Genomic DNA, 27,154 nt, shown 5'->3' with positions numbered 1-27,154 from the left:
GCGCATGTCATCGGTCAAGCCTCGCGGCTTGCACAGCACAACTGCGAGAGCGACCACACAGACTGCCTTGAGCTCCAGAAAGGGGTGAGTAAGTGAAGAAAAGCATTGATGGCATACAAAGCGTTCGACCTGTTTCGTGGCCATTCTCCATCTCTCACATCTTGCGGCAACTCTTTTCCTCCAGCTTCTTCTCCTAACTCCCCTCCATGACTATATAATACCCAGCTCCGATTAACCAGCCCCACAGCAGCGCCGCAGTAACGCTGAAAGCCCCAAAGTCAAGGAGCGTAGCCATGATCGTCGCAAAACACGAGCTTCCATTGGCAGCCATAAACAGCATCGCAAAAGATGTCCGTGAGCGAGGTTCGCGATACCTTGCAGTCAGGAAAGATGTCGCTCCTAAGGAGGAACGATATTGCGGCAGAAACGATTCCAGTAATCGGCCATCCAGTCAATCTTGACACATTATCGTTGCCGCCATCTAGATCGAACAGCCTGACGGTGCCTGTGTATATGCAGCAACCTAGGATCACGGCAATAAGGCCAGTCGATTGTAAGGAACGATATGAGAACTTGCTGCGGCTAAGCGCCATGGTGTATCAAGATCTGTAAGTTTCGATCAAATCAGACGTTGCTGTGACATTTCTGGCATCTGGAGATTAAGGTACATACCACTCGGGTGATGCGCAGTTGCCTTTATACCACTATGATACCGTCTCGTCCGTATCGATCCCCTTTTCCTACAACTCGTAGCAGCCGATATTCCTAAACACACAACTTGACCCTATTCGCCCAGCCGGAAAAGAGGCACGTTCAAGACAAAGGAATGCTTGTAAGGCGTGGAGAAGCGAGAGGACGTCCAGGCACAGCCCGCCTTACCTTGGCAGTACGTAGATCGACATGAGAAATCTCCGTGTTGGACTCTCTAGCGTCTCGAAATAGCCTCCCATTGGGTGCGACGCGCGTGGCAGAAACACGCTCCCTCCTCGAAGGATTTCCTGCTGTCTTGTTTTTCGTGCTTCGCCGCCTAAAGGAGCAGATCATGCGCCAGGCAGTGCAAGAAATAGGATTCTACAAAAAAGAGCAAGTCGCCCGCGCCACGTTTCCGTTTCTTTGTCTGCTTGAACTTGAACCTCTCCCTCTCTATACCTCACCTCACCTAACTCACCTCAACTCGCACAGCAGAATCTCATCTCAGGAAATCAGCAAACTTTCAAGACAAAATGGGTGGAATCGAAGAACACACCAGCCAGACCGTCGGCGTCACAACGCAGCCAACGGAACAGCCAGTCCCCCACACCGAGCCAGCGTCAACTGTCGAACCGGCACGCCACGTCGAGCCAGTTCATCATGCCGAGCCAATTCAGCATGTCGAGCCCGTTTCGCAACAACCTCCTGCGTACCACGAGGCCACCAACAAGAACCAAATGGCCGCCAACTACCCGCCAGCTCAAAACGTCTACGGACAAGGCCACATGGTCACTCCACTCGAGCGTCTAGGCGAAGAGGCCGCATGGGTCGACTGTCCCTACTGCAAGAGAATCACCCAAACTCGCGTCGGCCAGGAACACTCCACCATGACTGTGTATGCCTCCCTCATCCTGATGACGTTCGACGCCACTAACATTTGTAAATAGACTGGCGGGTTTCCTCCTCGGGTGCCTCTGCATCTGTCTGGCCTGCCTTCCCTGCATCATGCATTCTTGCGCGGATGTGGATCAGTACTGCTCCAACTGCAACAAGAAGCTCACGCATATGCCATATGATAAACCCGTTCGCGTCGTCGCTGTGAGGGAGTCTGAGATGCAGGTCAGCAAGTATCCGGCATCTCAGCAAGTCCCGAGCGAGCAGCCTGGTCAGGTCCACAAATGAGCTGGACGATGCGGAGATGGAGACGGAGATGGTGTTTGGCGTTTATTGGTGGTCRTGATCTCTGGGGAATGAATCTTAGATGATTGTGATCTTTGCGATCCTCTATCTCTTTATACCGCGAATGGAAGACACAGGCTTCCTCGTCCGCGTGCTTGATCGCGAGTAGATACCCCCTTAACGCGATACAAAAACTTCATCGCCACATTCTCTCTCACCTCACGCTCTCTCCACTTTTCAACGGACCACAGTAGCGCAGCTCATGGCATGAAGTCAGAAACAACGTGAGATGGAAGGGGTGTCTACTCACCTTGATGAACAACTCTTCTCTAATTGGCTGCGGAGCACGGAAGCTAACGGCTGCTCACATTTGAGACTCGGTCTACTTTTCGTGCGGTCTACTTTTCGTGGGGAAGCCTAGTTATCTTCTTTGACTTCACATCATCACATCATCCTCAACACGCGTCTTTTCTTTCGATCTCCTGAACAGAGATCATGCGTACGATCGGTCTCTGTGATAGTCGACATTACTGCGCGTGCTTCACTCTTCACTCATGTCCCGATGAGCAACGAATCGCACCCATAATTAAGCGCCGGCGATGGCGCTTATCTGACAGCGTTTTCGATGAACATGCAGGATACCACCAAGCTCAGTCAATTGGCGTCCTCGGCAAAGCTATTGCAGACGTTGAACTGTAGATTCACCACACGGCAGCAGCAGAATCTATCGTTTCTGGACCTTGTCGATAATGTTCTCATTGAAGACGGCTCCGCTCTGTGGTGTAGTTTGTATTGATACACACGAACAGTTCCATTCCAATGTTCATTTCCTTCCTAAGCTGACAGTCTATTTCCCGCTGCATTTTAAAACGTCCGCCCTTTAATTTCTCAACTCCACATTCCATTCGTACATCATGTCTCAAACTCGTCATGTTTCGTCCACTCAATCAATGCTCAGTACCGCAAATCTTGCAGCCCTCGAGAGGGCTCAGGACTCCATCCTAGCAATAGCCGTGATGGCAGGAACATTCGCGGACATTGGTGTGCGCCTAAAGAGTACTTGAGGCACCATATCTGCGACCAGCGTAGGCACAGCAATATTAGTAGATGGGCGTGGAGCCCGCACCCGAAACATAGACGCTGCCGTCGTCACCGTACTCCTTTCGATCACTGGRGCAGAACCGATCTGCGCAGTCGGTGATGACCACGTCTTGAGCAATCTCCTCGTGCGTGAGTGGGCGTGTGATGTTGAACGCGTCATCTCGGACGACGACCCGGTTGTGAATCAACTCTAGTCGCTCGCGTCGGCGAAGTCTCTGACTACCGCTCGGAGGATCATTGGGCTTCTGAGCTTTGGGCGGGCGAGGTCCATCGTCGTCACTGTCCGAGTCAGGAGCAGGCCTCTTGCCCCCGCGTGCATTGGCTGCATCGATCATCGCCTTTGTGGGGCTTCCGGCGTACATTCCAAAATTCTTCTTGTTATCCTTATGATCATTGTACCACGGATCGCTCGTGAGAAGAGCGAATCCAGGATCTTCGGGAAGAATGTTTTTGGGCCAGCAGGGATTCCGTTGCAGATACCAGTCGTTCTCCTTCGACGGATACTCGTTGTCCTTTGGATTCTTAAAGGCGAGCTCGAATACCGCGCGGGTATATGTGACCTTGTCGTAATGGTGGGTTACCGTGGCACCTTTGTCGTCCACTCTTGGTTTCAATCCCTTCATGTCGACCAGGTCTGCATTGAGCGGCTTCTGGCTATATTCCGCATCACTCAGCTCCCAGTCCTTTCCGTTCTCGCCCATCTTACGAGCTGGATTCCGCTGGTGGTTGTTCTTCCCGCCGTCGTATTTGCTGCAGAATGATCTCCACAAGCTTCCTGCGCCCCCGTTCTCCCCGCTCGGTATCCACCGAATCCTTTGACCCCATTCTGGATCATTCAATTTACCTTCAGGTATGAAGTATGCGGGAGGCCATTCGTCCTAAATCAACGTCAGCCGCCGTGCTCGAAAGAAGGGGTACGGCGAGACTCACGGCTTCGCATCGCAATTTCTCTCCCTTCTTCGCAGTGGGCGTGTCTTTCTTGAACACGTACTCCTCTGCTATGTAATCTTTCCAGACATCAACGTTATGCTGATTGTAGTAATCGTCCGTAGCTGTTGCGTCGACTCTCATATTCMCGTCTCCGCAGGAAAGCTGATTTTTGCCGCCGTTTTTCCAGGCAGAGTAGTAGTGAGCGCAGGCTTGGGTATGAGAAGCAAAGCCACAAGTTTTTGTGATGACCGTCGTGACTGAGACAGATTTCTCGACAACTGTTACCGTGGGCTTGTCACAATCATCTTCTACGAGTGTACACCGTCAGTGAAACTCATGAGGTGGCTCGTATCTCAACTTACTCTTGCCGCTCCCCGGAGCTCTTTTTCCGTTCTTGGTACACGCGGACGCGGAGCTCGTAGGTGTTGATTTGGCAGTTGGGCTCGAGGACAGCTTGCTCGTATTTCTGTCCGTTGGTTTTTCAGATGACTTGCCCGTCGGCTTGGGATTGGCATCGTGGGTGTTGGTAACACCAGGTTTACTACCACTTGGCTTCTTCTTGCCACCGCCGAGGTCTCCCATGAATTCAAGCATGTCCTCAATCGAGCCCTTACCTTTAGGCCAGGGTGGTGGAAATGCTCTCGCAGCCTTTGCCCACAGACCGGCCGGACCAATGGCACCGGACACCATGCTGAATGCACTGAAGACGGCTTGGCCTTCTTGTGGAGTGTACTTATCGCCGCACACTTTGTCCATACCCCATGTGGAGCTATTCATTGCAGCCCCTGCTGGGCTTTCGAGCCAGGTCCTAAGCCCATCGGCAGCACCTTCATCTGTATCAAAGGTATAGGCTGCTACCTGAGCCGCCTGGTATGCCACACCAAAAGAAGCGGCAAGTGCAGTGCCAACTCCTGGAATTGCTTCGAGACCAGTTACGGCTACCAGCTGTATTGCAGTAAACCAAGTTTTGCATGCGACCTTGATGTTTGTCAGCCACGATGGTCATCATTCCGTGCAAGCGAGGCTACAGATGCCTCGAGGCATCTTGCTTTTTGGATTCATACCTCTGCTATTGCTGGCACTATCTGAGTGACGAACTTGTTGGCAACCTTGGCCAGGATCGGGTCATTGCACAAGCAGTTTGCAGCCGCTATCTGCTTCGCGATTCCTTCTTCAAAAGACATTAGTTTGAGTGGCACCACAACTGGACGCGAAAACTCGATATCGCTTACCGTTGCCATAATCAATCCATGTAGGTTCCCCAAACTTCATACATGCCGTGTTTGGCATCTGTGTGTCGGACTTGTCGCTTTGCAATTTACAAACTTTACGACACTCTTCGGCGCCGAAGTCTCTATCAACGGGCTTCCAGTGCTTGATACCGTTGACATCCATTGTMATCTGCTGGTATATGTGACAGTCGACAATCTGGCCGCCTGTGCGATCCACATTCTGTCCGAGGTTGGCGGGGATAGGCTGAGCCCCCGATGGCTGGGCTGGCTGAACGACGGGTGTGTCAACCGGCCGAGATGGTCCAGCTGTGTTGTATGTGCAACTTGGCCCAGTTTTGGTATGATCGATGTGTCTGCCATCTCCAAGATTCTCCGTACAGTAAGAAGCAGGACCTATGGTAGGTAGATTGGAAAGGACTCCCACAAAGGAGGCCTGACGCTGGGCGAGAGAAATGGTGGCGATTTCTGATTCCATCGGAATCATTGGTAAGACCTTCGAAGCGGCGAGAGAGATGGCCAAACATAGTATCAAGGAGACTGCCATTGCGCTGCAAGGAGCAGATTTATAATCACGGGCCAGCCGTGGTAAGGGGTGGTGTAAGATACGCGGTACTGAATGAAGTGAATTGACGAAGTGAATAATAGATGAAGTGAGTGGATCTTTGCATGGACTACCTGCAATAGCAGCGGGGGTGCTTTATGTCGATAGACTGTGCCTCTCCGACGCAGTGGATCCATCGCGCGCCAGCAGGCAGCACATGAACACTTTGTTGGATTTTGATCTTAAGCGCTGTTGACAACCAATCCGATACTGGAAATATTGCCGGAGAATCATAACATCTCGCGATGTGCAGTGTCATCGTCCTCTAGTACCCGAAAATACATGTCTGCGCCGCACTGCTGCAGTAGTTTTGAACTTTCTGGTCGTGCTCGGCGTCAACCCAAATCGATGGCCGCGGACAGATTTTCGCGCATGTAAAAGCCATGCCATGAGCAACAATCCGTGATTGAACCTTTCTGGGGAGAATTGTTGGGGGGAGTTTGCCAGGAAGAAGGCGCAGTTCTGCTCGCGTGTGTTKGGTCGGGCATCTGTGCACATGCATTGGTTCGCTTTTGGGAGCAGAGGCAACATCACTGGCATGGGCCGCATGCGGCAAGCGGGACGCGCTTCGAGGAACGCAACAAGACGAGCAGTCGATGAGTCGCTCGAATGCCAAGGGTGCTTGATTGAGGCAACGACAGWAGTTGTGTACCCAATCTGTCAAAGATCGGCTTCGTAGTGAAAGGGATGCGCCAGCTGCCTCGCCATCACCTCACAGATGCGCGGTTCATGAAACATGCCTCCAAAGCTTGTTCGAAGTGTGTCCGGAAGTAGCACATCACCGCAACGCGCATGCGTTATGCGTTATGCTCACTGCGCACCAATGTCGGACGGTCCCTGGACCCTCACCGGGTATGTTTACTGTTGGCGAGTTCCAAGCGCCGCCAGACTAGCGAAAAGCTTAGGCGAGTTTGAGTTGTGCTCGAAGCGCGCGCGAAAACGAGCACGCAGCGACGGGTAAATGGGCGTTTGATAATTTGAGACAGCGAAGGGAGTAGCTTGCGGGCCCGGCTCACAAACTTCAGAGACAGCCTTTCATGTCTTTGCTCAAAAGCAGCCGAGAATGCCTCCAAAATCACAGTGTCGGGTCGCAAGTGCTGCCCAGACGGGGAGTATTGGTCACTTTGTAAACGATTTCCACAGACTTGCCACTTCGGCCATGCATTCCTCCCGCTGGAATTCTTTGGCTGGCCATCCGTGTTTCATGAATATGGCCTTCACTTCATCGATTTGGGCATCGCTGTAAGACTGCTTGCCCACCATTCGAACGTCGCGTGGCTCCTTCGGGAAGATATCAAGCCTGCGAAAATAGTCCTTGAAATTGTCGCACAGCTTTTTGGGGGTGTCATGGGTGTGGCAACGGCCGTCCATGAAGTCAATGGTTGCCAGCTGACCATCTCGTGTGTCAACCATGATATAATGGCCATTCCTCGAGGCAGACCGAGCAAGGGTTGCGATGTGTTGCATCGCATTGAGCCTGTCCCACACATCATCTTCCAAAAGCTCCGAAAGAGGGTCGACGTCCTCCTGGTCATGGTGTTTTGCTGCCTGCGTCTCGAATGGTATCCCGGTGTAATCAGTGCAGATGCATTTCTCGAAGATCYGAAGYCGATCCTCCACATCCTGGCTAATGTACGGAATATGCTTCAAAAGGTCCACCACAGCGTCCGTCTTGCCGAGGAACGCCAGTCGCTCAGCCGTAATGGATGGCCAGCCTCCCTTTGGCGGGCGTTTGATGCAGTCAGCGGGTAGATACAGTGCTGTGAGGAATTCGTAGTATGACAGAAGCTCTGCAGCCAGTTCATCACGCCGCTTGATCGCAGCCACGTCGACGTTGAGAGCACGTGGACTCGCCTCTGACCGTCCATCAAGTCTACGCRCGCGGGCTTCGGCGCGCTCCCTTCTTGCATTGGCTTGCTCAGCAGCTGATTGTCGTGGCATGTTGGCAATGGTTTAGTCGGAGTGTTGTTGGTGGTATTCCTCCAATTCCTTCTTTTGAGGCGGGCAATTTGAGCACCAAGAACCGTCAGCTTCGACCGATCGTTAGTGAGATGTCTTTGAGAAGAAAGTGGACACTGGTCGAGTCTACTACGGCTTCCCGTACGCGTAGGTAGGTTCGAGGAAGCGCCGGCAACCTCATTGGCGACGTTTCCACGGCGGCTATGAAGCCCGCTTGGAGTGATGAAAGGAGGTTCATATCCTGTCATTCCTCTGCGTGTCTGGCGTGACTATAGCCCTTCACCACTGATCGCCTTGATCGTCTGGCCGATGCGATGTGAAATGGTTTGGGATGATGAATTTCAGCTCACGACAAGAAGGAAGATGCGCTGGCTCGCTGATTGGATGAAGATGCTCGGCCGCTAACGGGCGTCAGCTGATTTCCCGAGCTTTCGATCAGGTGATTTGCATCGTGTGCACGTGACCGAGCATCACTCGCCTCCACAGCATTGACTTCAGCAACACTGAAATGTCGATATTCGCGCAAATTATTAATTTTRATCGTACGTAGAAGTACAGCGATACGAAGAAGCATCAAGAAAGCTCAACTATTGACCTCACCTATCCAGTTCTTCCGGCTCGTCTCATCTCTCTCAAGATCACGTTCGTGCCTCGTACGTACAACAAGCCCGACAGCACTTCAGTATCCTGTGGTCCAATACAAAGCAGTCAAAATCACGCCAGAAAACGCCCGAATAAGAAATGTCCCCACTTCTCCCCCACAAGATGATTTCTCGCAGCAGCAATCCGCACGTTGCAGAGGCTTGAGATGGCCGCCCGCTGACCATGCCAGAGACCGGTCGCCAAGACTTCATCCCTCTTTCTTGGTGTGCTTTGAACTCCTTTCTTCAGATGCATTGCCACAGCTGCTACCGGACAGTCCCGAAGCTTGTTCTCTCCGCGTAGGGCCGGCATCATTCTGCCCATGCGCCGGATCTTTTTGGGATGAAGCAGGACATCTACACACAGGTTGGTCGCTTTCTCGAACACGACCACACGCACATGCCGCGACTTGTGGACCGCGGAGGACGAGAGGGTGTGGAAACCTTTCCGATGCGGAAGCGGAGCTCGGCGGCTGGTCTGACCCAAGTCTGTGTGCCGGCGGTCCGGTGTAACTCGGCAGGTGAGCTGGATCTTCGTCAGCCATGACCACCTCACCGAGTCCCTCCTTGAATGACGGCAGATTCCGCTCTGGCTGTGGTCTGGTGAGGTTGAGTGGCGCGATAGGGAACGTTGCCTGGCCGTCGTGGCCACTTGCACCCATGAAGGCTGGACTAGGATCACATTTTAGTTTTGGGGGAGGTAGACGGAGTGCAGCCATCCTGTGAGGGTCCATTCCTGATGTAGACGGAACATCAGGGCTTTTAACACCTGTCAGCCGTGGAGCGAGTGGGAAGGACTCGCTATGCGATGATAGAGTCCGCGCTGGAAGTGAAGGAGTCGGAGGTGCTGGTAGGTCGTGGAGTGGTGGCATGGTGAACGATGCGGATAAGTCGGATGTGCAGAAATGATAAACTCCTCAGGTAGGTTATATACCTGTGAAAGTACAGAGCCCTCTGGCGCGAAATCTGGCGTGGCTCTCTCAAAGTCTCGCGATCGGTACCGTCGGGATTTGAACAGATTCGGTTGGTTGGAAGGGAGGGAAATGGCAAACTCATTCATTCATCTGGTCCGTCCTCAAACCTTAATTTCCTCCCAGTCGAGCGTCCTCAAGAGAGCGTCTCAAAACTCCATTTCGACTTCACACAAGCACTCTCTTCCTCTCATTAAAATTACATGACCGCACAGCTCCAAGACTTGCTCACTACCCGACCAATAACCAAGAACGCAAATTGCCACCAACTCTGCAACTCCCAACAACAACACCAAGCACCAAGCACCAATATCAACATGCCTCCACGCACTCTCCACGAAGAACGCGAGCGCTTCTTCTGGAACGACAACATCTTCCTTGGTCGCGTAAGGAAAGCCACGCCCGAGGACATTACTAAGTACACCCAAATCGTCCAATATCGAGGACCCTCCGGCTGCCCCCGGGTCGAGGCCGATGACGATGCAGCGATGCCAGAGCTCTACCGTACGAAGCCCGTGTGGCACTATGAGACTCTCGTGTCTGTTCCGACGAAGAGGAAATCGGTCTGGAAAAGAATGTGGAGCTGTGTGAAGAAAGTGAATCGCCGACTTGGCGAGGTTAGGAAGGGAGTTTTGTTGTAACATTTGGATTCGTAGTAGCAGAGTAAAGTAGCAGAATATGAATCGGATGTGGATCTAATTTAGGCTACTTTCTAGCTCACTACCGTACGCGACTTGTGGTTCAGACTTGCGTGTAGCTTCAGAACGTCACCTCATCTGGGGCAGTATCCGTTCAGCCGCTGAGCGACAATCTCGCAAAGTCTAATCAGGGGCTGGGAATGTCTGCCGCTTTGCGAGTGGTCTTACTAGCTAATGCATATGTACGTCCCTTTTACAAAGTCTAATCCGTCTGAGACCAACTCTCGAACAGAATATGTAAGATATCGCAAGTGATATTCGAGGGAGATCATGTGCTTAGGGTTAGGGTTGAGGTAGTGGCACTCCATTTCCAGACGGCTTCAAACAGATCGAGGGAGCAGAAGCCGTGTCTATAGATAATGTGTTTAAGTACGCGACAGCTTGGGGTTGGTAATGTGTGTAGTGCGTTCCAAATTGTATGCCTTTTCCCTGCAAGTAGGCCTTGTTGAGAGTGACCAACAGAACCTGGAACAGACTCAAACGTAATGAAATAGGGATCTCCGGACGTCAGACACTACACGAGCAGAATGCCAGTCCGGCGAAATGAAGGAGCATAGCATGCACTCGCGTCACTGCCTACCACGGTATAGCACAGCGAGCAATACATCGTACTGCTCGGTTAGATCCACAAGGCACCTACAACTACCATTCAGGGACTGTCCTCCCCTAGGTACTTGAGATGCCGACTTGATTGTCAACCGCCCTGCCAACGCTGGCCCTCCCAGAACATCGTGTCGGACCGAGAATAGTGGTCGATTCAAGGCACCGTGCTTCATAAGATGCTTACGTCTCGAAGTCCTCGATCAACTTCTCGAGCCTTCTCTTCTCCTCATCACCGCCGAAGATCATACCCACCCCCCGCCTCGCAACCGACACAAGATCCTTGCAGTCAAGCTTGAAGTGCTTCGCAGCCWGATCATACTCGTTGCTGACCGCACTCCCAAAGACACCCACATCATCTGTACAGAGAGCAATCGAAACGTCTTTCCTTTTGAGCCACGTCCCGAGATGATGATGGTGATAGTCAGAGTCTTCGCCTTGCGGCAGCATCTTCGCCAGCACATTACAAGACAGACATAGTTCTAGTCCGAGTTTCCTTTGTGCACACCGTTCATGCACAACCTGCTCAATTCTAGGAGGCAGGTGGATGACATGTCCGATCCGGTCTGGCTGCAGACTGAGCAGATATTCCAGCTCTTCTATACTACTGGAAGCGGGAATTTCAGCGAAATGCAGAGTGACTTTCAGTCCCGCTGCGCTTGCTCTCCCAAATGCAGGACCTAGGGCTTCTCGATTGAGAGGTACGAGGGGATTGCCGCAAAGATCTACGCCTACGACACCTCGAGAACGATATGTGAGCGCAAGGTCGATGACCTGTTCTGCTTGCTGAGCAGTATGCCGGCGGTCGATGGAAAGAATCAGGTAGACGCTCATCCGGTCTGGGGCTTCCCGGCGGAAAGCATCGATGGCCTCAAGCACTGTCTCAACATAACTCTCCTTGGTCAGACCTGTGGAAAGTGCTTCCCGCGGTGTTGTGCGGAGTTCCAGATAGCGAACGCCATCATATGCGAAGTCTTGGAGTACGTGCTTCGTGGCGTAGAACACAGCCTCACGTGTGTTGCAGAGAGCGTAGATGTATGTGTCGAAAAGCTTGAAGAACGTCAGAATGTTGTGATGCTTTTGACCTGACGGAGGGGCTAGGGCRACAAGAGGATCCACCAAATCACTAGAAGTGCTACTCTGTTGTTGTTGCTGCCAGATCTCGTGTAGCGTTTGAGGAGATATGCTGCCTGTGAGATGAGAGTGGAGGTCTATCTTTGGGAGGGCTTGCGTGAAGGCGGAAGTCACCGCACGGGAGGACATGTCTCATCAAGAAATCTAGGAAAACGTGCCTTTCCGAAGAGATGAGGTGAAGGCCCAAATTGCGGAGTCAATGCACAATGGTTCGTCTCACCTTCCCTTCCGCTCGCATCTGACAGGACACCGCCACGGCGGACCCCGCTCCGCGCCCCGGCATCTCGATCGATCCACACTTTCTTCAAGCTTCACACCCACACAGCGGGGACGGAGATCGGCTTCAAAGTCATTCATTCACTCCACGCATCACCCGGTCTCTGAGCTCCGTAATTGGCGGCTACTGTCCTGTGACTGACTCGCGAATCCTCCGACAGCTGCCATATCACTTCTTCACATATGCATTGACATACYCTTCCATCTCCGTCACCGTCTCCAGCCATCGTTGTCGCCGACACTGGCCGACTTCACTTGTCTCAGCACCGCATTGTTTCATTGCTTGCCCAAACATTGCGCGCAAAGCTCTCTGCCGCCTTCTTCAACCTGCAGCTGCTTCTCTCGCAGCATCCGACACCATGGCCGACGCCGACGTGATCCGTATGTATAGCAATGCATGCATGGCAAGAATCCCCTWWYWKTTYYWRWKSMYRCKSCSMMSMSCGAGAYCTACACTTCCATAATCGACTCTATCCTCGCCGCCTCAGATCTCAATACAATATCCGCCAAACGCATTCGCAAAGGTCTCCAAGAACAAGTCTCCCACGACCTCGCTCCGCACAAAGCCGCCATAACGGCACTCATTATGGAGCGCTTTGACAAAGTGCAAAACGCCGCGAAAGCAAGCTCTACGGTCTCCAAGAGAAAGTCACCCGCATTGGAAGATTCCCCTGCGCCCAAGAAGAAGGTCAAGAAGAGCAAGCCAGCAGAGGAGACGGATGAGCAGATTGCCGCAAGGTTGCAGGCGGAGTTTGACACACAGAACAACGCACGGGCTACAAGAGGTGGAGGAAGGACCAAGAAGGCGCCCTTGAAGAAGGGTTCAGTGGTCAAGAAGAAGAAGAAGAGTTCTGCCAAGGTTACTGGGGAGGACGACAGCGATTTGGAAGGAGTCAGTGGGTCAGAAAAGCCGGAGAAGGAGAAGAAGGGAGGGTTTCACGTGAGTATTGTCAGCTGAGGCGTGATGGAGCCATGTGCTAATCTACTGTTCAGAAACCCATGAACCTCTCCCCAGCCCTTGCAGAAATGCTCGGCGAATCCCAGCTCTCCCGTCCGCAAACTGTCAAGAAGATCTGGGCATATGTCAAAGAACGCGACTTACAGAACCCTGCCGATAGACGACAGATCTTCTGCGATGACGCGATGCGCAAGGTGTTCAAGGGGGACAGTGTGCACATGTTCACGATGAACAAGTTACTGGTGCAGCATTTGAAACCTGCTGACGAGGTTGTGGGCGGGGAGGTGGCTGAGAATGACAAGGTGGTGGAGAGTGACGAGGAAGACACRAACCAGTATGTCAACGGAGGCGATTCAGAGCCCGTGCGGGAGAGCGAGACGGATGGTGGGAGCGAGGCTTGAGCCTGGTGCGATCGAGAGGCTTGGGACGGAGGAACCGATTCATGAGATCTTGTTCTGAAGATATGGGCAGATGATCTGGTTTCAATCCTTGTCGTATGAGGCCACAGAGGTGGCTGGCTAGAAAGTACAGCGCGGCGTTGTCCTCCGGTATTGCGAGGCGGATTAGCTTTGCCACTCTTTTGATTCAACCTATGCGGCAGGAGCACTCGCTGGGACGAAAGCTTATGAGAGAGGCGATGGTCTTGAATGAGACGCAGATCTACTCCATCCAGCTCATCATAATGCTGTAATCAAAAGGCTCACTATAGCTTTACTTGCCAGGCTCTTCACTTTGTATGGACACGATCTCCACGAGTCAGCGTTGGATGTGGCTCGGGACATGCTAAATGTAGTCCGTGAACTCAACGACTGACCATAGAAGTGCGGGAACTGACTGTGGCTGGAAAGTCGTCCTCAGCACGAGACGCGGTCAAACCATCCCAACAATGTGCGCATTCATTGGCGACCACGAGTGCCTTGTCAAAGTAGTTTGATAGCGGCATCGAACAACGTGTCTCTTCGCACTGCTTTAATCGTCAGGGTTGTTCACATTTCTAGAGCATAAGCGAAGCACAAGATACGTACTTCCCGTGACTCGAGAGCATCGAAGGACAAGGTGAAGTCGCAAAGGCAATCTCGCCGCCAAGCCACCACCGCAGAAAACTAAAGTGGTCCCCGCGACATCTCCTCTGGACTTCAGCACCGATAATATTTCCCCTCCACCAACCACCCAGCATGGCGCCATCCTTCGAGCATCTCGACCCGGAAACGGAGTTTGACGATGACGATGAAGAAATTGACTTTTCCGACCTACGAGAGCAATATGAGACACAAATGGAGGAGGGTTTGGACACATTCATCGTGATTGATGGCCTGCCCAAGGTGCCCGCCGATAGCAAGGGCAAGCTGGTCAAGTTCTTGTTGCGCAGCTTGACCAAGCAGGGCAAGACCAAGGAGGAGAATGTTTTCATGCCGCTGAACGAGGAGACTGGCAACACCGATGGCTACGCTTTTGTCGAATACGAAACTCCCGCCCAGGCCGCCGCCGCCGTCAAGGCCCTGCACGCAACTCCTCTTGACAAGAAGCACACCATGTCCGTCAACAAGCTGACGGATATTGAACGCTATGGACGTGAGGGCAAAATCGACGAGACCTACAACCCACCCAAGATTGACGAATTCGAGGAGAAGGAACATCTCCGCTGGTGGCTTGGAGATGAGGACGGCCGCGATCAGTTCGTCATGTACCGTGGTGATAACGTTGGCGTCTTCTGGAACGAACGCGATGGCCAGCCTGATCAAGTTGTGGACCGACAACATTGGACCGAGTCTTTCGTGCAGTGGTCGCCCAAGGGTACATATCTCACATCTATGCATGCGCAGGGTGTGCAGCTGTGGGGAGGCGAGAAGTGGTCGCGACAGAAGCGTTTCATGCACCCGGGCGTCAACCTCGTGGACTTCTCCCCCGACGAGCGCTACATCACTACCTGGTCGCACAGACCCATGCAGGTCGATGAGGGCAACCCCATCCTCTCAATCGAAGAGGACGGCAAGAACTACATCATCTGGGACGTCGCCACTGGCAAGCCTCTCCGTTCATTCGTTACCCTCGATGCGCCTGGCCCATCCGTCGACGTCGAAGGCAACCCGATCAAAAAGAAGATTCAATGGCCGGCATTCAAGTGGTCAGCGGATGCCAAATACGTCGCGCGCATGAATCAGGGTCAAAGCATCAGCGTCTACGAACTTCCTCGCATGAACCTCCTCGATAAGACTAGCATCAAGATTGAGGGCGTCGTCGACTTTGAGTGGTCACCAGCCACCTGCCAGCGCGAGGGCATCAAGGACTACGAGCAGCTCTTCTGCTACTGGACTCCCGAGATTGGATCCAACCCGGCAAAGGTTGGTTTGATGACTGTCCCCACAAAGGAAGTTGTGCGCACACGGAATCTTTTCAACGTCAGCGATGCCAAGTTACACTGGCAGTCCGAGGGAGCATACGTCTGTGTCAAGGTCGATAGACATAGCAAATCGAAGAAGTCGCTCGCCACTAACCTGGAAATCTTCCGCATCAAGGAGAAGGGTGTTCCTGTTGAGGTTGTCGACAACTTGAAGGAGACGGTGATCAACTTTGCCTGGGAACCCAAGGGTGCTCGTTTTGTCCTGATCACCACCGGTGAAATTCCAGCTGGTTCCGCGGTTCCTCCAAAGACATCTGTCTCCTTCTTCGCGCCGGAGAAGGTTCCCAAGGGCGTCGGTAACTTCAAGCTCATCCGCACCATCGACAAGAAGAACAACAACGCGATTCACTGGGCTCCCAATGGTCGCTTTGTCGTTGTTGCCACTGTCCTCAGCCAACAGAGCTTCGATTTGGACTTTTGGGATTTCGACTTTGAGGGCACTCCAGACGATCCGAATGAGGAGAAGCTCACAGCACACCTTCAGCTCATGAATACTGCGGATCATTATGGTGTGACTGACATTGAGTGGGATCCCAGCGGTCGATTCGTCGCAACCAGTGCTAGTGTGTGGAAGCACAGAGTATGTTGTTTTGACGCTTCCTCTCCATTTGATATGCTAACATGAAATTTAGATGGAAAACGGATACCACCTCTACAACTTCTCCGGACAGCTCCTCCGCGAGGAGCCTACGGAGCAATTCAAGCAATTCACCTGGCGCCCACGTCCCGAGCGTTTCCTCAGCAAAGAGGAGATGAAGACGATCCGCAAGAACCTCAAGGAGTACGCCAAGCAATTCGAAGAGCTCGACAATGCCAAGCGCAGCACAGCCGACAAGGCCATCATCGAGGAGCGGAGACAGAAACTCGACGAGTGGCTAGCATGGCGCGATCGGACGAGCCTGCAGCTCATCGAGGAGAGAGACGATGCAGGCTTGGAGGAGCTTTCAGAGGAGAGACAGGCGTTGGTCATCTCCGAGGAGGAGGGCGATGGCGATGGAGCAAAGGTTGTGGAGGAGATCTTCGAGGAGATTTTGGAGGAGACCGAGGAGATTATCGAGTAAAATGGAATGGAGGATCTTGGTGGCGAGTGGCGTTATCTACGAATTGCATGGATGGATGGATGTTCATGAGATTCATGATGATGGGATCAATACCTGTCCCGGATTTGATAGATGTGAAGCGAGCATGAAATCGAAAATTCGCTGGACATTGAACATGAAGCTTTGGCTGTGTTGAGAGTCGCATGGTACTTTCAGTGGCAAGCTTTATAACCAGCATGTATACAAGCTATATGCTCTCATCCACATACCCATCCACATCTCTAACTTCCCCGTCCTGTCAAATGGCATGTGAAAATGTAACCCGGTCCCAATCAATATAAGCATTTGTCCCCTCCCGCTCCCGCCAAAATTCAAGACTCCACTCTTTGCGACATTCCCAAAATTTCCCATCGACTCTCCAAACCGACAACATCCAACCGAAAGAACATTTCAATCTCTCCACAACTTCTTGGACATCTTCTCGCAAACATGGCACCACCACCCAAACGCCGCCGAATCGCCCCTCTAAAATCCATCCCACAAGAACTCACATTCGACCCTTCAGCGCGGCAAGAATACCTCTCAGGGTTCAGCAAACGCAAGACTGCCCGCAAGGAAGCCGCGCGGGAACAAGCCATCAAACGCGATAAAGAGGATCGTGTGAGGGAACGAGCGCAATTGAGACAGCAGAGAAAAGAGGACTTGAAAGCGCATGTGGAAGCCGTGGATGCAGAAGTCAGGAAGATGAGAGCGAATGTTCTCGATGATAGTTCCGACGACGACGATGTCGAATGGGGCGGTGTAGAAAATGGCAMAGAACAAGCAGGCGAGGGAGATGGGGAGGAAGAGGAGGAATATGTCGACGAAGAGAAATTCACCACCGTCACGGTGGAACCCATGGGATCTACTCTCGATGATATTGATGATGAATTGGAAGCCGAAGGGTTAGCGAAGAAATTGGCGGCGGAGGAAGCGGAGAAGGAGAAGCAGAGGGTGTTGAAGACGAGGAAATTGAAACCTTGGGAAAAGCCTCGATGGGATGGCAAGGAGAAGAAGAAGAAACCGAAGTTTAGATATGAGACGAAGGCGGAGAGGGCGGTGGGGAGGATGAAGCAGAAGAGTAAGAATAGTAAGGCGGCTAAAGCGAGGAGGGAGGAGTAGGTTGGGCTTGCTGAGATGAGAGAGCTGCACAATGTCGAAATCTGCGCTTTCGGTCAGAATGACCTGCACTTGATCCGTGAKGTCTATGACATTTGATCGAGGGACTCAAGTGGTCCACAGCATGATTCATCGCTCATCACGAACAAAAATGTACAGTCTAGCTGTATCATAAATGGGACTCTTGACCAGAAGCGGAAGATGATATTCAGCATCTATGAATGACCGCTTCGCCTCCTCAACCCTATCGTACAYCACCTCGTCATGAAGTGCCGCTCTGGCGTGGTATCTCTGTTTCGTAAAAGCGTCAAAAGAAAGCAAGTTGCATCCGGTCCTGTTCACCATTCAAACGTCCTCACTCAACGCCTCCAGCTGGAAGACCTCACCCTCTTCGTTCTCATCCTGAATCTCTTCTCCATTGTGACCACCAAGACCCAATGCCTCCGCCTCGGCATCATCGACATTCAGGTCTCCAAATCCCGTCAACAAGTCGTCCAACGTCGTCTTCCTCTCCTCTGGCTTCGCCATGGATGGGAGTCTAGGGCGCGAGACGACCCGACCTTTGGAGTAGCCGATTGTACTGTTGGAGGCCACCCTTGCAGCCGTGAAGCGTGGATTTCCAGGTGCAGGTCCACCTCTCATCGAAGAAGGYTTTCCAAGCGCGGTAGTTGATGTTTTTCTCTCCCTTGCCGCCGTCATTCCAGCAAGTGGCTTCCTCTCCCGTCCAGCGACACTGCCAACAGGAGTAGCCGTGGTAGTCCTCTTCGAAAGTGCACCGACAGCACTCCTCGCCTTGACGCTGCCCATAGCAGCCTCCTTTCTCTTCTTCTCCGCTTTCTTGAGCTTCTCACCAAAATCACTCAACTCTCCATCATCCTCCTTTGGCTCGGGCGCATACTCTGCCCACCATCCTCGTGTCAGGTTCTTTCCTTGCAAATAGCTCAGATCGCGGTCATGGGGGAATATCTCATCATCCAGTTCATGGTCTCTCATGGGGACTTCTCGAGGTGGCATGTATTCGATCTCTCGCTCGAGAACATTCTCCTCGGCCGGGACTGTGGTCGAAGCATGAACTATGATCTTCGGGTGGGCACGACGGGGCTTGGTGGCGCTGTTGGTTGGAGGAGGCTTCGTGACAGTGGGTTGGAGAGCAGCGGCTTTGACGTTTGTGGTTTTGTTGCCGAGAGGAGCACGGGTGCGAGGGTCTATTCTGTCAGTCAAATGTTGCTGTGTAGGAGAGTGGGTGATGTTGGTCGGGCATACTGGCTGGCGTCACAAAGGCATTACGGTCGGGTTTGCCTCCAGCTCCAGCTTTTCCAGGGAGTTGGAGGGCATTCTCGTCGCCATCCTTCTTGCCTGCACCTCGAAATGGAGTTTTGCCGCTGGGCGTTTTTGGAGCGAGGGATTTGATGTTTTGCGGTTGATGAATCGCGTTCTCTTGGTTGGCTCGCGCGGCAAACATGTTTGTCCTGTGCTGTGGAAATACACGAGGAAGATGTGTTGATGGAGACGGAGATGTTGCACGAAGCTCTGTTTACCGTTGCTTACTGCTTTGGGCCTTAGCGTGATGGGATTGGCGGGCGCGAACTGAACCCTGTCCCTGAAATGTGTGGGCGGGCACGAGCTGCACGAGATAATAGACAACTCCACCACGGAAGCATCCAACCCGCAGCAAACAAGCCACGCAATTCCAAAGTTCCGCCTGAACATCGCCCACAACACCCCAGCTCGCTTGCACTCCTCATTCTACATCCACACACACGGCAGCCATGGATCAGATCAAGAAGGTGCGATCCATCCCTCCCCACCGCCTCCCCTCCCCTGCCCCTCACCACTCCTCCCCTTCCCCCTCCGTTTCAGCACTAATTTCCCCCGCTCCAGCGCATGAATGCCCTCCGTATCGAGGCCGACGAGTCCGCAGGCAAGGTCGAGGAGTTGAGCGCCAAGGTCAAGACACTGGAGCAGGAGAACCTGTCCAAGGAGCAGGAAATCACCTCACTCCAACACAAGAACAGCATGCTCGAGCAGGAGGTGGAGAAGCTGGAGAAGATGCACGGCGAGGCCAAGAATGCCGCCGACGAATCCGCCCAGCACGGCACGCAAAACGACGCCTTGACCCGCAAGCTGCAGCTGCTCGAGGAGGAGGCCGAGGAGAACGACAAGAACCTGCGCGAGACAAACGAAAAGTACGTCGATCCTGCTGCAAGTGATGACCATCCCAGCAACGTGGTGTGGATGAGCGATGGACGGGGTGGAGTGAGGCATGTGCTGACCATTTCCCACGATAGGCTTCGCCAAACGGACGTCAAGGCGGGCCACTACGAGCGCAAGGTGCAGGCTCTTGAAGCTGCCCGCGACCAGTGGGAGACCAAGTACGAGGAAATGTCCAAGAAATACGCCGAGACGAAGAAGGAGTTGGATGACTTTGTCGCCGAGATTGGTAACATCTAGAACTCCTGAAATGCACCAATCTCCCAGCACATCCTCTTCCTCCCTTTTTCACCCCACCGACAATGCATTCATGACGACTTGGTGGCTGATGATGATGCTTTGGAGACTCGCACGCGGCTTCGCTTTCAGTCGGCTCGGCTGCCCGGCCCAAGGCGTCCATGGTCAAGAAGAAGTGATGAAGCGGGAAGGATGTGCTTCTTCTTTACCCTTTTCCACTTTCACGGAGATGGACACGCGGATAGACGCATGAGCATGGATGGGGCAAGCGAGTGGAAAGGCAGCTGTTAAATCGATCATGCATGCACAAAATACCCCAACACTACTGTCAACCTTTTCTGAAATCCGAACATAGCGCGTCATGTGCGTACATCATTCCGAGTGTGAGCGGCGAGACTTGTAAGATGGCTTGTAAGAGGACTGACAAGACGGAAGGCAAGGTAGAGTATAGATCGCCTCCCAATACCATCACAGTTTCGACCTTCCTCCTCATTAGATCGAAGACACCCGAACGCAGTCCGTCTCGTCAACTACTTCAAATTCCAGTCTCGATCGCTTCCATCGCAACAAAATTGCGACACTCCCACGCCAAAGGATTTCCTTTCACAAATCATCCCCTTAGGTTCTAATCAAACGGCAATTGACCGAATCATGCACCCTTGATCCATCACTGCAGAAGACACACTCCCAGGAGTAGTCCGCGGCATCGAAATGCATTGGTTCGAAAATCGTAGGATCCAACTCGAGCACTGGCGGAGAAGATTCCTTTCCGGACGGTGTGGAGGATCGCTTGCAGACGGTACGAGCACGGGAGCTGACTGTTGAGCGGATGCTGAGGCGGGATCTTTCGACACGGGTAGAGACGGTGCTTGGCTTAGTGGTACTCCCGTTCGAATGGTTTTGGGAAGGTTTTTTTGGCCGTGTGTGAAGATCTGGAGGGGAGTCAGTGTGAAGGGATTGAAGCTTGGGTTGGAGGAGGCGTACTTTTTGAAATGCATGGTGGTGATCTAACTGGAGTTTTCGCGGAGGAGGGGGTGGTGGTGGATGTATGGGTCAGCGTTTTGAGTTGAAGAGATGGAGATGATAGTTTTACATGTGGAAAATGCGAACTGACTTTCGCCAGATGTTCTCTATTCGTCCGGGACGTCCTGAAAGTCTACGTGGGCGAGATTTTGGGTACGGTGAGTGGCGGCCTTTTCAAGGGAGGCCTCCGTACATACGACGGAGCGCTCTACATATGGTCTTGGAAGTCACTGTATCGAGCAGGTGGACATAATTACCAGTATAGTCGTTTTCAGACATTTCTTGTGCCGAGACATGGACTTTCAGCTGAAAGCTTGGCGATCCAAGGAATCAAACACGAGTGAGCCATCCGCATCCTTCGTAACCTTTTGAACGAAAGACGGTTAGTTCAACATTATACCGCTGCGAGAGAAACCAACCAACTTTGAGAAAAATCTGGCAAACCATGCCTGAATCTCTTGCACATCCGAATATCCTCCCACTACCATCGTCTCTCTCTCTCCATCTCTCTTCACCCACATACCAAGGATTTTAAAATCAACTCCAAATACTTTCAAGATAGCATTATCAACATCCAACGACAAGAGGGTATCCCGCAACGACGCATACACACTCCCACAATCAAAATGGATTCCCAACCGTACCTCCGCTCCTCTACCCGCACCACTCCCTGCCAAGCATGTCTCGAAATCTACTACCACTCGAAATCAGTCTGGAGCCGATACATCTGGACAGCAACCCACATTCTAGATCATGGAGTCTCGCTCTGCTGTCCCGACACCACCACGACCAGCAACAACAACAGCAACAACAACAACCACGACGACTCTAGAAGCCCGTTCACTCGAGCGAGATCCATCACCTCGGAAATCTCAGAATTAGACCTCAACGAAAGTGGAGTTGGTCAGAATACCGTTTCGGATAGCCCGGAAGATGCGTCTGTCAATCCACAACAAGACACTGTGCTTGCCAAGGCGAAGAGAGAGGATAAAAGGTATACGTGGAAAGATTGGAATTGGTGGAAGAAACTAAGCAATTTCTGCGGTTGGATGTGGATGAAGAAGAATCAAAAGGTTGATGCCGTGAGGTCGAAGTCGGATGGGAAAGAAAGACGGAAGGAGGATGTGTGTGGAGATACGGGTGGTGCTGTTGAATTGGAGTGCTTTGGGGAGGGATATGATTCTATGGTTGTGTGTGGTGTTCATGGAAAGGAGACGGGGAAGTGTGATTTGTGATTTTGGAATGTATCGGTGGGATGTCGTGGAGTTGGGTAAGTAGATTGGCTTTGGGAGATGGTGTGAATTGCGATGTATGCTAGCTAGTATGGCTGTGATAGAATATTTGACGTTGAGAAAACTTTTTTTTCCGAACGAATTCATGTAGTTGACGTTGGTGCTTGTTACTGGAGCGGTGATCTCACATCGGGTGTCTTGGTTAGTATGAGCCGCCTTACATCCTTGTTGAAGCCAAGACGTGTATTGTGATGTGGAAGAGTCATGCATGAAGGCATTATTGTCGTATACAGCCCTGATTTCACATCTTCAGATTCTCCACCTCCTGTCTCAACTCCACGACAACTCCAGCATATACTTTACTCCGCAACTTGGCATCCCCAAGATCAGTAACCCGATGATCGAAATCACATCGTATACACCTCCGCACGACGTCTCCATATCGCGGTCCAGAGACGTGGTATACAACGTCGATCAGCCGATCTGCTGTAGTAAAGTCCGCATTGTCGATACCGAACCTTGCATCATCGTCGATCTTGAGCTCATCAAAAGAAGATTCGAGAGCAAGCTCAATCAACAGGATCCCGAGCGCGAAGATTGTCTCTTCTCGTATAGGTTGGCAGGGTTGGAAGTATGATCGTGCGGACGGAGATGCCGTTTGGATGATGGGTGCGACATCCGCCGAGATGAACACATTCTCGACATCAAGGTTCCCAGCGWGTTCAAACAAGAGAATCTCGCTTGTACCCCACTGCTTGCCTAGCCATGGTGTGTCGTACAGTCCCAGCATGCCCGCCGCTAGCCCAAAGGCGAGACTCCTTCTTTGCAGAAGGCTCAATGTGCGCTTACTTTGTTGCTTGATGATGTTGTCCAGAGTCAGCGCTGTTGCGGCTGGTTGGCTCAGAATAGGCTTGCGAGGCGAGAAAAATCCGTGCCGGCACATTCCGACGTTGTCGCAAATGTAACCCCAGCAAGTGTCATGATCGATCTGAGTACTACGCCATGCTTTGAGGCTTTGACAGAGATCCTTCACTTCCCGAGCCTGCGTAGGTGTAAGGGCTGGGTTGGACGTCGCGGCGGGGTCCGGAAGCTGGATCCGGATAGTTTTGTTGGGATGATGCGTAGGATTGGGCTGGGTAGAGAGTGTTCGAATCTCAGCCTCTTCTAGTAGCCATGGCGGTTGCGTCATCCCTGTGTGAGTCCCGTCGTGATGTAACATGATCCTAATGGATGCTGCTTTCGCCGGCCTTATGTACAGGCTCGCCTTATGTGCGACTAGACAAGAGCTTGTAAGCCCGTTCTGTAGTGCTTCGAACAGACTTCTCGCTTGCTCGCGATCTTTTTCAAGATCTGGCGCTTGTCTCTTGGCATCTCGCAGAGGCTCTAGGATGTGCGATTGCTGGGTGAGGCGGTGTATACGTTTGTTTTGAGCAGTGATCTCGTCCATGAGATCCATGTAGGAGCTAAACTTGAAGGTAAAACTTGCACGCTTGTATGAATCCTTGATCGACCACTGGTCCAGAGCAAACGGACCCTACTAATGTCAGCGAACATCGGCATATGACTGCCGAGCTGGCCCACCTTGCCGGCAGCATTGAGCTGCAATGCTTCGTGTAGATCCCTGACAGCTTGTGCCATGGCCTTCACGGCRCTCAAATAGGTAGTGTACGATCGACCGAGACGAGCCTGCAGACCAAGATCCAGCCGAGCGTCCTTCCATCCACTTGTGTTGTTGACATCGTTCAGCATGGTCGCTAAAAGCTGGTCCGAGACATCATCTTTCAGCAATATCTCGATGGAATTCAAGAATATGTCATTCTCGGTCTCCAGAATCCTCTTCAGTCGCGTGAACTCGCGTGAAGAATGCTTGAATTTGCGAATCAGTCTCACGCCCTCGCCATAGTGTTCTAGACCGGAAACAACAAGCGGTATAGCCCCGAGCACGAGGCCAGCTACCTCAATGCCGGACATCAACGCATGCGTCAAATGGTCTGCGTGCAATGTATTGGTAGCTTCTGCGATGCGCTATTCGCTTGACAGTTGGGAGGGAGGTGAGAAGTAAGAAGGTCTCGAATAGAGTTGGAGACGAAGCACGAATACCGGTAGCCTGCAGCGTGATCCTCCATGCAGTAGCCTCTACGAAGCTCCATTGACCTGCAGGTATAGTGCGGCTGAGGATCTCCACCTCGCCGAGATTGCCTTACGCCCTCGCATCTGCCTTGATCTTTCCATCGCCGACATGGACATTGCAGACAGTGTACAGCAGTGTTTGACAGCCTTTACGCAGCTGACCGACACCTTACAAGACGGCGATGTCTTTGAGCAGCTTCTCAAAGAGCATGGCCGATTCAAAATCTGGATGGGCAATCTCTCTGCGCAGAGGGCGTCCGGCACTCGCTCGCTAGAATATCGTCTGCGTGACTCGCAGAATCTCAAGAAGAGAGTGTTGAGCCTCCTGGAAGACCTCAGTGAAGAGTTGCGACGATGTGAGTGATGGCAAGTGATTGACCTCGAGTGAATGAATGGTTGCGAGGGCGAGAGAACAGAGGACTGACTGGAATGTGCAGTCGGGCAAGACGAGAGTTTCAGTTCTCCCGAAGATTCAGCGGATGACAGCGGCAGCGACGGCGACAGCCTGGAACTTCCTGACGACCAGCTCTTACTCCCAGCCAATGACCCGTTACGGGACATTCGTGATATTGTCGATCTGCTGTATCGGTTCGCGTTGACACTTCGCAACCCGGCAGGTCACTCTCGTATTCGCGATGCCTTTTCCAGCTCCGCTGTTGTACGTACGCCGAAACATCCTCCATGCAAGCATCACTGACCCTAGACTGTTAGGGATATCACCCATATGATGTGCGTCATCTGGAGAGCAAGTATCCTGCTGCGGAGTCATGGCTCTTAGAACGGCTGGCGCGGGCAATGTCCGTGTGGCGCCAGTATATCAGATATCGTGAGGATCATTACGATAAGAAAGCAGCCGACCCCGACGAACAGGATGGGACGACCACGCTAGCTACCTCCATCCCAGGACAATGGAGCTACATCAATGCTACTGGCAGAGGCCAATCTCCTTCCAAGACCAAGTCGATATACAGTGAGACTTCCTACGCCACTACAACGTCAGGAGTCGCACAGCTTCGGCCTCCACGTATGCCCGCGGCAGGGACCGATGGAAATCCATTCCAGTGCGAGATATGCTGTAGCATAGTCTCTGTTGACAACGAGAAATCTTGGAGGTAGGTCTGATGTAACCGCATGCACGTTTGGACGGCATTCTGAACTTTTCCGCAGAGCGCATGTCTTTGAAGACGTGCCTCCTTACGTATGCTTGCAGAAATCATGCGCCACAGGCAACACTCTGTTCTCTCGACGGAGAGATTGCCATAGGCATACAATGAAGACTCATCATCAGCTCTGGGCATGTCCGCTCGGCTGCAAGCTGGACTTCAAAGAACGAGAATCGCTGATGGAACACATCTCGTTTGCGCACAACCGTGACTACGAGCCGGAGGACTTGCATGGCTTACTAGAAAGCTGCGCAAAGTCAGATGAGACGACGTTCGACTTGCAGTGTCCACTATGTAAAGAAGCCTCTTGGTCACCACAGCTTTGGTTCAAGCACGTGGGTCATCACTTGGAAGAGCTTGCATGCTACACTTTACCCGCGAGAGTTTATAGCGATGAGGCTGAGATGGATGTTGGGTCGGAAGAGGAATCGCAGCCCAGTCTTGAGGGTGAAATGTCAGAGCAGCGTTCAGCAAGGCGAGACAGCCCGCCACATAGTCAAGGTCTTCAGGAGGCTCTCAGTGGACATCAACCCGTACTCAAACAGGCTGCGCCGCCTGTCCTAGACGGAGATGAGGACTATCGTCGTCGCATGGATCAGCTCCGAATTGGAATGGAACCATCCGGACATCATGACTCAGTCGTTCACTTCGACCGAGAAAGGCGTCGAAGAGAGCAGTATCAAGACGAACGATCAATGCGGAGCGATGATACGACACACATGGTTCACGACTCGGGAGAAGCGCTCCACTCGGTCCCACTACCGACCATCGTTATACAACCTCACACGCCAAGAAGTCGCGTGCACGTTGATTATGACAATTATGGTGGTCGCCCGCGCCGTGATAATGAAGCAAATCACGAGAGACAAGAGAGCAGAAAGCCGAAGGGCATTCTCAAAAAGCCAACTGCGAAGTTCAGTGAAGATTAGAACGATGTTCGCGAACCAGTCGCTCCACCGAAAGAGGTACGTGGCCCTCACCGACCGCAAGATCATGCTGACTTTCTGAAGAAGCAAGGAATTCCACCCGGAGCGCGCTGGACCAAGATCGACCGTCGACTAGTGAATCCCGAGGCTCTTGATGCAGCCGGCGAACGCTACGAGGAGCGCCTAGACTGTGTTGTCGTACTCCGCACCTTGACCAAGGAAGAAATACAGGCATTAGCAGACCGCACGATGGAAATTGAGGGTAGGTCGCATCTACTCTCCCTTGTAACTTTTGCTGATTTGGTCGACGATAGAGCTTCGCGAGAGATCAGAGGATCTGACAGCAAAGAAGCACTCACCTGAGGATGAGGAGCCAAGTACTTGACTGCCTGGAAATCATGGCGAGAACAGTAGGTCTGAGGTATACATTCCGGCTTTACAGCACACCTGAGATGAAGGTTCTGGAGGGAAGACACAGTAGCCTCAGCTTGGCTGTAGGAGGTACTCCAAAGCATAGAGACTTCCATACATAATGCGCTGGCAAATTACAGGATCGAATGACAAGGACTATGTCTTCTTGTAATATTTATCAATGCATGCTACACATACATGTACACCATACTTTACATCTACTCCCTAGTTGAGACCTCTAATGTATGCTGT

General features: G+C 52.4%; 13 protein-coding genes; 7 read left to right on the top strand and 6 right to left on the bottom strand.

The window, feature by feature from the left end:
* Nucleotides 1–278: 278 nt before the first annotated feature.
* On the bottom strand, nt 279–593 carry RCC_04114 (uncharacterized protein; the record flags this gene model as incomplete). The annotated part of the gene is made up of 1 exon (XM_023769391.1): nt 279–593. One exon carries the CDS (start codon nt 591–593, stop codon nt 279–281), a length of 315 nt encoding a protein of 104 aa, XP_023625159.1.
* A 630-nt stretch (nt 594–1,223) lies between these two features.
* RCC_04113 (uncharacterized protein) lies at nt 1,224–1,872 on the top strand (the record flags this gene model as incomplete). XM_023769390.1 has 2 exons in its annotated part: nt 1,224–1,585; nt 1,638–1,872. The coding sequence occupies 2 exons, from the start codon at nt 1,224–1,226 to the stop codon at nt 1,870–1,872; spliced, it is 597 nt and encodes a 198-aa protein (XP_023625158.1).
* A 1,097-nt stretch (nt 1,873–2,969) lies between these two features.
* Nucleotides 2,970–5,295, bottom strand: RCC_04112 (uncharacterized protein; the record flags this gene model as incomplete). XM_023769389.1 has 5 exons in its annotated part: nt 2,970–3,848; nt 3,901–4,208; nt 4,263–4,878; nt 4,965–5,071; nt 5,133–5,295. The coding sequence occupies 5 exons, from the start codon at nt 5,293–5,295 to the stop codon at nt 2,970–2,972; spliced, it is 2,073 nt and encodes a 690-aa protein (XP_023625157.1).
* Nucleotides 5,296–6,852: 1,557 nt separating this feature from the next.
* Nucleotides 6,853–7,674, bottom strand: RCC_04111 (uncharacterized protein; the record flags this gene model as incomplete). The annotated part of the gene is made up of 1 exon (XM_023769388.1): nt 6,853–7,674. The coding sequence occupies one exon, from the start codon at nt 7,672–7,674 to the stop codon at nt 6,853–6,855; it is 822 nt and encodes a 273-aa protein (XP_023625156.1).
* Nucleotides 7,675–10,785: 3,111 nt separating this feature from the next.
* RCC_04110 (related to adenosine deaminase) lies at nt 10,786–11,865 on the bottom strand (the record flags this gene model as incomplete). The annotated part of the gene is made up of 1 exon (XM_023769387.1): nt 10,786–11,865. The coding sequence occupies one exon, from the start codon at nt 11,863–11,865 to the stop codon at nt 10,786–10,788; it is 1,080 nt and encodes a 359-aa protein (XP_023625155.1).
* Nucleotides 11,866–12,371: 506 nt separating this feature from the next.
* Nucleotides 12,372–13,371, top strand: RCC_04109 (related to UAF30-subunit of RNA polymerase I transcription factor; the record flags this gene model as incomplete). XM_023769386.1 has 3 exons in its annotated part: nt 12,372–12,393; nt 12,501–12,952; nt 13,006–13,371. 3 exons carry the CDS (start codon nt 12,372–12,374, stop codon nt 13,369–13,371), a joined length of 840 nt encoding a protein of 279 aa, XP_023625154.1.
* Nucleotides 13,372–14,145: 774 nt separating this feature from the next.
* RCC_04108 (probable Eukaryotic translation initiation factor 3 subunit B) lies at nt 14,146–16,432 on the top strand (the record flags this gene model as incomplete). XM_023769385.1 has 2 exons in its annotated part: nt 14,146–15,951; nt 16,004–16,432. 2 exons carry the CDS (start codon nt 14,146–14,148, stop codon nt 16,430–16,432), a joined length of 2,235 nt encoding a protein of 744 aa, XP_023625153.1.
* A 468-nt stretch (nt 16,433–16,900) lies between these two features.
* RCC_04107 (uncharacterized protein) lies at nt 16,901–17,572 on the top strand (the record flags this gene model as incomplete). The annotated part of the gene is made up of 1 exon (XM_023769384.1): nt 16,901–17,572. The coding sequence occupies one exon, from the start codon at nt 16,901–16,903 to the stop codon at nt 17,570–17,572; it is 672 nt and encodes a 223-aa protein (XP_023625152.1).
* A 342-nt stretch (nt 17,573–17,914) lies between these two features.
* Nucleotides 17,915–19,031, bottom strand: RCC_04106 (uncharacterized protein; the record flags this gene model as incomplete). XM_023769383.1 has 2 exons in its annotated part: nt 17,915–18,774; nt 18,833–19,031. 2 exons carry the CDS (start codon nt 19,029–19,031, stop codon nt 17,915–17,917), a joined length of 1,059 nt encoding a protein of 352 aa, XP_023625151.1.
* Nucleotides 19,032–19,338: 307 nt separating this feature from the next.
* On the top strand, nt 19,339–20,020 carry RCC_04105 (probable TPM2-tropomyosin; the record flags this gene model as incomplete). XM_023769382.1 has 3 exons in its annotated part: nt 19,339–19,356; nt 19,451–19,755; nt 19,858–20,020. The coding sequence occupies 3 exons, from the start codon at nt 19,339–19,341 to the stop codon at nt 20,018–20,020; spliced, it is 486 nt and encodes a 161-aa protein (XP_023625150.1).
* Nucleotides 20,021–21,666: 1,646 nt separating this feature from the next.
* Nucleotides 21,667–22,275, top strand: RCC_04104 (uncharacterized protein; the record flags this gene model as incomplete). Its single annotated transcript, XM_023769381.1, has 1 exon — nt 21,667–22,275. The coding sequence occupies one exon, from the start codon at nt 21,667–21,669 to the stop codon at nt 22,273–22,275; it is 609 nt and encodes a 202-aa protein (XP_023625149.1).
* A 298-nt stretch (nt 22,276–22,573) lies between these two features.
* Nucleotides 22,574–24,021, bottom strand: RCC_04103 (uncharacterized protein; the record flags this gene model as incomplete). XM_023769380.1 has 2 exons in its annotated part: nt 22,574–23,806; nt 23,854–24,021. The coding sequence occupies 2 exons, from the start codon at nt 24,019–24,021 to the stop codon at nt 22,574–22,576; spliced, it is 1,401 nt and encodes a 466-aa protein (XP_023625148.1).
* A 490-nt stretch (nt 24,022–24,511) lies between these two features.
* RCC_04102 (uncharacterized protein) lies at nt 24,512–26,494 on the top strand (the record flags this gene model as incomplete). XM_023769379.1 has 4 exons in its annotated part: nt 24,512–24,758; nt 24,840–25,060; nt 25,114–25,514; nt 25,570–26,494. The coding sequence occupies 4 exons, from the start codon at nt 24,512–24,514 to the stop codon at nt 26,492–26,494; spliced, it is 1,794 nt and encodes a 597-aa protein (XP_023625147.1).
* Nucleotides 26,495–27,154: the final 660 nt, after the last annotated feature.

This window comes from Ramularia collo-cygni (genome assembly GCF_900074925.1).
Source record: "Ramularia collo-cygni strain URUG2 genome assembly, contig: RCC_scaffold05, whole genome shotgun sequence".
Taxonomy (NCBI): Eukaryota; Fungi; Ascomycota; class Dothideomycetes; order Mycosphaerellales; family Mycosphaerellaceae; genus Ramularia; species Ramularia collo-cygni.
Note: the sequence above shows the minus strand (reverse complement) of the source record. Positions and strands in the feature narration are given on the sequence as shown.